This window comes from Taurulus bubalis, assembly GCF_910589615.1.
Source record: "Taurulus bubalis genome assembly, chromosome: 1".
Classification (NCBI taxonomy): Eukaryota; Metazoa; Chordata; class Actinopteri; order Perciformes; family Cottidae; genus Taurulus; species Taurulus bubalis.
The window spans coordinates 42,393,826-42,404,125 of NC_136589.1; the positions used below are offsets into that span (position 1 = coordinate 42,393,826).

Here is a 10,300-nt window from a genome sequence, read left to right on the forward strand (position 1 = left end):
GTGTGTCTAAGCTTTTTGACCAGCTGTGGAGGATGAAGCAGGACACTGTGTCAAGTCTTGACCAATCAGAGTTAAGATGTCTACAGCGTCTTCATTTCCCTCAAACTTGTTTTGAAAGGAAGCTAGTCAGCTTGCTATCACGTTAGCTAACGTGTTTGGGTTTTGTTGGCGTTAAAGTTCCGTTACAGTTCAGTCTTGCTTGTAAACAACCGTAACGTGATGAAACATGCCGTAACCCCCGGTCTGGTTCAGTTCACGCTGTCACTCGTTAACGTTAAACCGGCACACTGGAGGATCTGATAAAGGTTGTTTTTTTACTCAAAGTAGAATCAAATCACGGAGTTGGGCTTAGCCAACAACGTGACGTCGTGGTCATAAGAGACCCAGATATTGGTCAGATAATGTGAATGAAATTAATGCTTTTTTAATTTTTCTATCCGATTCATGGATTAATCGAAAATAATTGTTAGTTGCAGCCCTAGATTTAATGCTAGTTGTTAGTTGACCTAAACATGTTGGTGCTTATATTTTTCAGGTTGCTGTAGTTTTTTTTTTTTGTACAAAGAAGTGCAGTAGACATATTCTGAGAATAGTATATTTTAACACTGTATCTGTCAATAGCTCAAATGAACTAAATTGTTTTTTACCTTTTAATTAAAAATACATGTGTCATTTAGTGTTAGTATGACAAATGAGTATTTTTCTAACCCCCTTTATAGCCATTTCTATGGGGACTCGGATGACGATAATGAGGAAAATCCTCAAAAAAAAAGATCCAGAGGTCAAACGACGAGCAGCAAAGGTGCCCCTCCAACTGTTGCCCCTCCTCCCCCTCTTCCACAGACGCCATCACCAGCAGGACAGCAAACACCTACAAGCCAGGGGTACAGACCAACTTGGCGAGGGGGAAGCTGTGGATCAGACACCATTGCCTGCTGTGGTGAGCAATAACAGCTATGGGATTTAAATTGAACATTTAATCATTTCACTTTTTAAAACGTTAACAATTGTTTATTGTATACCACGTATATTACAATACACACTGCCACATTGAATCCAAGCGAATATGATTATTAGGATTGCATTACTGGAATTGTATAAAACTTGATGTTTCCATATTTTAAGTGAAATCGGTTGTCCAATTTATTTTTTAACCTTATTCTAATGTTTTTTAACAGCTGCTCAAGTTCATATGATGAGCTTATCATGACATGAAGCAGCAGCTTGACCAATTGATGGTCAAAGTTGACAATCTCGCCAGTAAGCAACACTCAACTGGCCAAGAAGTCGAAAAAACGGTGACATGGAACATCCTCGCCCGCATGTTCAGCGATGACGTTGGGAAGACCATCAATTGGAAAGTGGTGAATGGGAAAAAGTCCTTCAGCCAGATGGTGTCAAAGACTCCGGCGTGCTGGAAATATCCCCCCCACTGAACAAACCTAATGTGTATGTGCAGTCAGGTTGAATATTTTCAGAATGAAAGATATGCACATTTTGGGCTGAAAATCAATCGTGTGAAGTTTAAACCAAACCCCATATTATTTTCAGCTAATTCTTGCTGCTCTTCGAGTTGCAGACGCCAATCTTGTTTTTTTTCACTGTTGTGAATGGAATAATAATCTTCAACCAGTTACACAGAGAATTGTTGGTTCTCCAATAGCGATTGCTGTTAACCATGTAACCATGTCCACTGGGGACCGTTTAAACCCCGCATGGACCTATATAGGTCCTTTTTTTAAATTTTAATTAAACTGTGAAAAACATTACAATAATCATGAACAAATATAACAAGAGAACAAACAAGATAACCTGGGCTACAATAATTAGTCAGCCATTTCAACACAACTCAAACACCAACTAAAATAATTATTAAAATAAAATAGTTATAATTTTGTCACGAGTCAGCCCACTCTGCATGTTTCCGGAACGAGCAGCCCGTAGCTTGGTGCTATCAGAAAAAAACAAATAGCAAAAAGCAAGACAATTCCACACAGATTCCAAATCTATTCACCAATTCCCTCTGCTGCAAAGCATCACCGAGATATGAACCAAAGAACACAGCAACATAAATCGCGCAAATGTGCCGAAATGCAAATTTTGGAAACCTCGCCTGAATTCTCTCTGTACTTTACCCAATCTGACTTTGTTCTGCTTCACTTTTTCAAGTGAAAACAGTGCAGAGAGACTGTTCACATATTGTGCTATGATTTGGGAGAGCCTCAGGGCTTAGTGAAGCATCATTTCAAGGAGATAATCATCCTGAAAGTGCTTTTTTCTATAGGCGGACCTGAAACTTTGTTCTGTGTTTCAATCTTTATTTACTCTTAGCCAGCAACACATATACTCATATTTACACATCTGACCAAAAGCTCACAGGGGTTGCCTTTATTGTAACACCAAAATTATTCAAATAGCCCTTGTGGTTGCAGAGATACACCCTTTTTAGTTTGGGTATGCTATTTCGAGCTAAATCCTAAAAAATGCCTTGGTGTTTAACGGGGCTTAGGTTAGTTCTATTAGGTTATATTAAAGGTACAAATTGTTCTATAAGGGTACTATCTGTACATGAAACATGAAACCTTTCAATAACTAGTTGTCTCATAATCATTATTAGTTGATAACTGTACACGTCGAAAAATAATTGTTTGTCCTTTAATAAAAAACTGTTTTTGAAATCATTTATGGTTGCATTTCTTTTTTCCATTGATGCATTTTAAATATATGTTGGTTAGCTATGAGATTTTTCTGTAGTTATTTTGAGTAATGGAGGATCTGGGCCAAATGAGCCGCTTTATGAACGGGTCCAAATTGAATATGAGCGGATACGGGCCGTATCTGGTCTGAATCTTTGACCCGGAGCCGTTCCGGATCTGGCCGGATCTGTGCCTGATCTGGTCCGGATCTTCGACGTGCATCCGTTCCGGATTCGTCCCGCTGTGCATCTAGCCTCCGATCCGGACCCGTTTTGCGGATCCGTTCCGGAGCCTATGATACCTCCTGGGCGGATCCGGAACGGAGTCAGTTTGCTATCTGGGGAACCTCAGCCCTTCAGCCCTCTTATTTCTACGATTGTGATCACGTGGAAGACGTGAAAAACACACTCTTGCTTTTATATTAGACATTTTGGGTTTAATAACAGATGTAATTATCACGTTTTAATTTTTGCAATTCTGTGAATTTTGATGTTGGGATAATCTTTTCTTCATTTTGGAGTCACAAAGATATATTTTGTTTAAATTAATGAAAAAATAGCTGCAGTAATGTTAGGCTTATGAATAAAAGTCAGTAAAAAACGAGATTTGTCACACAGAACACACTGTTACATCCATTTGTTCATATGTTCTCAAGCATGCAACACACAAGCTCACACACACAAATGAAAATGCACACTAATTTATTGCAAACACACATACACACACACACACACACACACACACACACACACACACACACTTAAACATTATCGTGCAGCCTCTCACTCATTCATGTTTTGTTGAACACGCACACACCATTAACAGAGAACCGTTAGATTTTAGAAGTGTGTGTGTGTGTGTGTGTGTGCGTGTGTGTGTGTGTGTGTGCGTGTGTGTGTGTGTGTGTGTGTGTGTGTCAGCCACTAATTGGACTGAATTTCACTGAGCAACAAAAGATCAGGCTAGAAAATTCCAGCTCTGGTTTGTACAGGGTTTGCTTTGTTGTCCCTTTGCCTCTGTTTGTTCTCTTCTAATGCTGTGTTAACAGTTATCTCTCTCTCTCTCTCTCTCTCTCTCTCTCTCTCTCTCTCTCTCTCGCTCTCTCTCTGGTATCTTTCTCTCTTTTTTTTGCCCCCAAACGAAGCACCGTTACACCCCAACTGCTCAGAGGCAGAGAAACCCTCAGAGGCCAGAACTCACGAGGGTCTTCCCCTCATCAACTCCCAAATCTCTCTCTCTCTCTCTCTCTCTCTCTCTCTGACACACACACACACACACACACACACACACACACACACACTACAGGAGCCCGTTGGACATCCACAATGAAGCCCAGACCTTCAGTGGAGTGGACCGTTGTCACCGTCTCCATCTATGGGAACCTCGCCGTGTCCCTTGCCGCTGAGCCTGGACCTGAGTGTTTGGCTGCATTTCTCTGTTGATCCTGAGGCGAGAGCTCGGGGGTCAGCATGGTGATCAAGCTGCAGAGCACCGAGGATGGCGGCGGCGGCGGCGGCGGCGGCGGCCACGTGGACATACTGAGCGCCGACGAGCTGGAGTGTAAGATCTGCTACTGCACCTACAACCTGGGCAGCCGCAGGCCGAAGGCGCTCGAGTGCCGCCACCGCCTGTGTGCCAAGTGCCTCGCCAAGATCCTGGACCTGGGCGAGTCGCCTCCCGATGCCGCAGTGTGCCCGTTCTGCCGCTACGTCACCAGACTGCCGGGGCCGGCGGCGGCGAGCAGCCTGCCGGATGACCGCAGCCTGGCGGCGGCGCTGGCGCTCCAGCACAGGAATCAGAGGAACCTCCACTACCGCCAGGAGGTGGCGACCACGGAGCTGCTCCTCAGCCCCGGGCTCCTGAGCTCCCTCATGGGCAGCAACCCACCTGTGGCATCTCCTCCATCCTCCTCCTCCTCGTCCGCCTCCTCTTCCTCCACCGCCTACTCATCCATCCGGGGCTCCCCTAACTTTGTGGTCATTACCATCATGGAGCCGCCGCCGCCGCTGTCGCCTGCATCCACCCACGACCTCCACCTCCACCAGCAGCACCGTGGCTCCCACCCTTCCTCCAGCCTGGACTCCATGGTGTCCGTCACGCAGCGGTGGACGGCGTGGAACTGCGCGGCCCTGCTGTGCCAGATCTCGGCCCGGGCGCTGGTGTGGGCGCTGGGTCTGCTGTACTTCAGCTCGCTGCCGTTGGGGGTCTACCTGCTCATCGTGCAGAGGACGACGCTCGGCGTGCTGCTGGTGAGCCTGGTTCCCGCCAGCCTGGTCGTGATCATGGTCTACGGGTTCTGCCAGTGCGTCTGCCACGAGCTGTGGGACTGCATGCCACCGTAACGGGACCGGAGGAACCGGCAAACGTCAATGGGGGGGTCTCCAGAATTCACTAACGGGGGTGTTGCTGTGTAACTGACCACGTCAATAAATGCTCCTTTTCTTTATTGAAGAAGAGAGCAAGAACATTACGTACAAACGGAGCTCACCGTTTGGGGCTTTTCATCGTTATACATGTGAACTTGTGCTTTGTTTAGCTTGGTAGCCAACTAACCCAATAGAGCTGAAGAATGTCAGATTTAGCTCAAACTTTAATGCCAACTGTGGTGGAATCTGCTAGATAAAATGCATAATAGCCGACTGTTGTAGTGAGAAACCTGAAGGTATTTAAGCTATTAATAATGTCTCTGACACTTGTGGATGTAATTAGTTTCAGCCATAAACGCATCAAAGTGAACTTCAACGTCATGATGTCCTGTTGGTTCTTGAGCTAAGAATCAAACTGTTTATGCACCAATAAGGGAGATTATTATGTTTTATCACCAGGCATTCATTCATGAATATGAACAACAGGATGGACGACAGTTTGCTCCTGAAATTAAACAGTTAAAGGTGTTTTTTCTTAAAGCTGCAGACACGTGTTGACTAGAATTAATGGAATAGTTGAATGGAAGTAAATCATCTTTTCTCAAATATTTCGAGATGTATGTCAGGCAGGTAATTTATAGATTTAGTGAAATTGAGATTATTATTATTATGTAGGGGAGTCTTGACACTGTGTTGCCCATGAGACCTGCGTTTGGCAGTGTGCAAGGATGGGAAGCCGGTGAGGGATCACACCTTTATTGCCGAAAAATGTGAGACTGATGCAGAAAAAAAATATTCCAATTTATATCTATATTAAAACACTGTATGTTTTTTTAATTGAATTATTCTAAGCTGTCGTGGCACAAATAATATTACCTTTTTGTAATACTTCCCCGTAAAACTATAATGAAAAGTAGCAATAACCGTATTATTGAATAAAATCAACAAACTATAAATAATTATATTTTAGGATGAACAAGATCAGATTTCAGTGATTAAAAACACAATTCAAGTAAAATAAGGAAATACTCTCGAAACCAAAGTTGATGTTTCATGAGGACGTTTTCAAAGAGGACTCAGTCGTCCTTACTTCCTCGTAAACAAGAGAAGAAATGAAACCATAAAAGTGGTCAATACGATCGTACACTCCTCTCTAAGCATGCTGGGAGCCGGCACTTCACATAAAACCATTAAATGCATCAAAATATAATGCAGAACAATTTCAAAACAACAAAACTTAGTTGCCAGAGGTATCGACGTACCGTACGGATTTCAACTTGGATTTCTACCAACTAAGAGTCGACCTCCAGTAGCTCCCCTTTGTCCTATTTAAACTCTTTATTCTTTTACCTAAATCCCTACCAGTGGACACTTATTATCTTTCCCTTTTAAAAACCAAGTGGAAATATGTGCTTTTACTTTAGAAAACAGGATTTAAAAACAGTTAAGAAAACATTAAAACAGTCAAATAAAATGAATAAAAGTTGCAGTGCAGTTTAAGAAATAAAATGCAGTAGTGAGATGCAGAAATTGAATCTGGGGGAGACACTGGGATCAGACTCAGTTCTCTTTCTGAGCTCGAGCCTGAACCTGATCCACCAGAGACTGTGACAGCTCTCCTCTCCCCTCTAGTGACACAGAGAGAGACTGATACTCGTCCACTTACGTCACCGACCAAAAAGAACCACAGAAATACAGTTTAGAAAGAGAAGAAAATAACATAAAATGTCAGCGATGTTCTACAAATCCCTTTTAGACGCAACAATCCCCTCGAGGCCGTCGAGTCAAAGAATCACACAAATCATCTGGAAGTCAAATGAAAACTGTCGCGCTGTGATTGCGACATCATGTCTGAACTCCAGAACGTCAGGGCCGGAAATAAAACCTGCTCCTCCCACTCTGTGTTTGTGTCTGTGGATCAGTCAGTGGTTAATCACCTTGTGCCAACTCAATTAATCACACGTTAATGTAGAAATATACCATAGAAGTACAAGATCATCTGAAATAATAGAGCTAAAAACCATCCTATTTTTAGACCTCTGCTCGAAAATGTCATACCCAAATTTAAAAGGGTGTATCTCTGCAACCATTAGGGCTATTTGAATCATGTGGGTGTTATAATAAAATGTGAGATTTTGTTCAGATGTGTAAATATCAGTCTATATGTTACTGGTTAAGATTAAATGAAGATGACACAGAAAAAAAGGTTTCAGGTCCGCCTAGAAAAAAAAACACTTTCAGGATGATTATTTCTTTGAAATGATGCAGCTGTAAGGTCCAACTCTAACCCAAATCATAGCACAATATGTGAACATTCTCTAACCCAAATCATAACACAATATGTGAACATTCTCTAACCCAAATCATAGCACAATATGTGAACATTCTCTAACCCAAATCATAGCACAATATGTGAACATTCTCTAACCCAAATCATAGCACAATATGTGAACATTCTCTAACCCAAATCATAACACAATATGTGAACATTCTCTAACCCAAATCATAGCACAATATGTGAACATTCTCTAACCCAAATCATAGCACAATATGTGAACATTCTCTAACCCAAATCATAGCACAATATGTGAACATTCTCTAACCCAAATCACAGCACAATATGTGAACATTCTCTAACCCAAATCATAGCACAATATGTGAACATTCTCTAACCCAAATCATAGCACAATATGTGAACATTCTCTAACCCACATCATAGCACAATATGTGAACATTCTCTAACCCAAATCATAGCACAATATGTGAACATTCTCTCTGCAAAGGTTGACTTTGATAAAGTAAAGCAGAACAAAGTTAGAGAGGGTTTAGAACAGAGAACATTGGGGCTATTTGAATTTTCTCACTTTTTTTCATAAAACAAGCTATGATTTACAGTTTTATATAACAATTGCTCAGTTGGTTTTGATGTTTTGATGTCAGACTATAATACAGATGCACATTCAAGGTTTTCTGTGTTGTTTTCTTGTAGACTGACATCAGTGTGTCTCACTTTGTGTGTCTCTGAGGTCTAACAAACTCGTTGATCATATTTCAATCATATGAAATACTTGCAAACCTGAACTTTGTTAAACTGCGTAATGTTTACATGGCAAACAGTCCTTCTCTTAGTTAGCACGTTGCTAAGTTTCTACTTTTTACTAAATTGTTTACAACTTTGCTTTAATTCCTGAATATTGTTTTTGCATAAAAAATATGTAAAAGTACAGACGTATTATCAGCTAAATGTACTTAAAGTAGCAAAGGTACGCGTTCTACAGTCACTGTGACTGATATATTATATATATATAATATATATGTATATATTATGACATATGATATTTTTATATTGTTAATACTGAGGCATCAGTGTCTGTAAACGAGGATGGATCCACAAACACAACTTTCATGTGTGTACAGAAGTACTTTTGTTGTGTTTTGGTTTGTTTCAATTTCATGGTCATTGAAAGTCAAGCCCTGATGTTGTTTTTGTTCTTTGTAAATAAACCTAACAAAGGAGTTTTGTAGCGCTTTTCTTTTGTTTGAGAAAATCCCTTTCCCCTCGATTGAGATGTATGGAAACGAGATTTAATCGGAAATATGTTGTGTCCTCCAAAAGGCTCAAGATGAATCTGAGGGGTCGTGAGATGATTCATGAACGAAGATAAAAAGCTCATTTCTGCTCTCTGGACTTTCACCGTTGCTTTTTACTGACATTTTGTTGAAGAGAGAAAATCCCTTTAGCCGCTCAGACAGGTGAAAGTCTGCAGGTTGTTGTAAAGACTCACAAACAGCAATTCATTTTTCTTTTTCTTTTCTTTTTTTTCATTAGGGGTTGCTTTAACCATGTTTTAACTATGTTTTTATTTGTTTTACTATATATTGTCTCTGTGGCACTCTGAGTTTCTTCTGAAAGAAAAGTGTGCTTAAAAATGAAATTTATTATTATTATTATTATTACAAAGAAACCGGTTTCATCTTCATCATTGTGCACTGCAGACGCTCATCATGTGTTTCTAGTGAAACCTCAAACTGAAAAGTCAAAACATTTTTAGATACATTTGTATTCTGTCTGTATACAGTATATAATATTGCGGATTCTTTACTGTTTTTATAATCCTGTGTATTTATATTCTTGTTATTTTTATTTTACTCCCTGTGCACTTTACCTGTCTGCTGCTGTAATACTGCAATTTCCCCACTGCGGGACTAATAAAGGATTATCTTATCTTATAAATGTAGTGGAGTTAAAAAATAAAAAGATAAAACACAAATACTCAAAGTAAAGTAAACGTATCTAAACATTGTACTCTTCATATTTAAAAAACTTAATAACCCTTTAATCACTTTGGCCACTTTAATTACGTTCAATTGGTGCAATATAAATATATTTAAATATTTTTGTATATACTTTTTATTCCGTCTGGATAATTAATATTGCTATTGTATTCTTCTTTTCTGTTTTTATTACTGTTTTACTGTTTATTTATATTACTTGGTTTTTATTTACTATGTGTTTCTTGTGTGCACTGCTGTTGTAATCCTGCAATTTCCCCACTGCGGGACTAATAAAGGATTATCTTATTTTATCTTATCTTAAACAAACGTTCCCCTTTCACTGCACTATTATATTTCTGATTGTACGACATGTTTTCCTCCTTCACCCTCAAGGATCTTCTCCCAGAACTGTGTGTCCTCGTCCTGCCTCGGTGTTTTCCAGCGAGTGCTTCCCTATAGGGACCGGACCACCAGTTCAGATTCCTCTCCAGTGATGCAATGGACATTCCCCCATGTGGCCGTGAGGGGCTTTTCAGGCCGAGCAGGCCGAGCTCCCCTTCCGCCTGCATATTGTGTATGACTGATCCGAGCCGTTGGACCACTAAAAACACAAAGTGGATTGAAAAGATAAGGACCCACGTGTCCAAATCTATTTCTGTCGATATTGTGATGAAATACAACATCTTTTCCCAAATTCATATGCGTTTAAACCTTTTACCCCCCCCCCCCCCCCTAGCGGGAAACTGAACGATTGTTTTATGAAACTGTAAATCATAGCTGCTGTATTTGGATGTATTGAACAACATAAGTAATATACAAGTGAAATATATGGTTTGGTACATGAGAATATTCAAATAGCCCAAATGGGCCCCAATGAGACCTCGTTTGAGTTTTCTCTGTACTAAACCCTTTCTAACTTTGTTCTGCTTCACTTTATCGAAGTCAACCTTTGCAGAGAGAATG

At 40.6% G+C, this 10,300-nt stretch overlaps 1 protein-coding gene across 1 annotated transcript; it reads left to right on the plus strand.

Moving 5' to 3' along the window:
• Window positions 1–4,165: 4,165 nt before the first annotated feature.
• On the plus strand, window positions 4,166–5,038 carry rnf182 (ring finger protein 182; the record flags this gene model as incomplete). Its single annotated transcript, XM_079228978.1, has 1 exon — window positions 4,166–5,038. The coding sequence occupies one exon, from the start codon at window positions 4,166–4,168 to the stop codon at window positions 5,036–5,038; it is 873 nt and encodes a 290-aa protein (XP_079085104.1).
• Window positions 5,039–10,300: the final 5,262 nt, after the last annotated feature.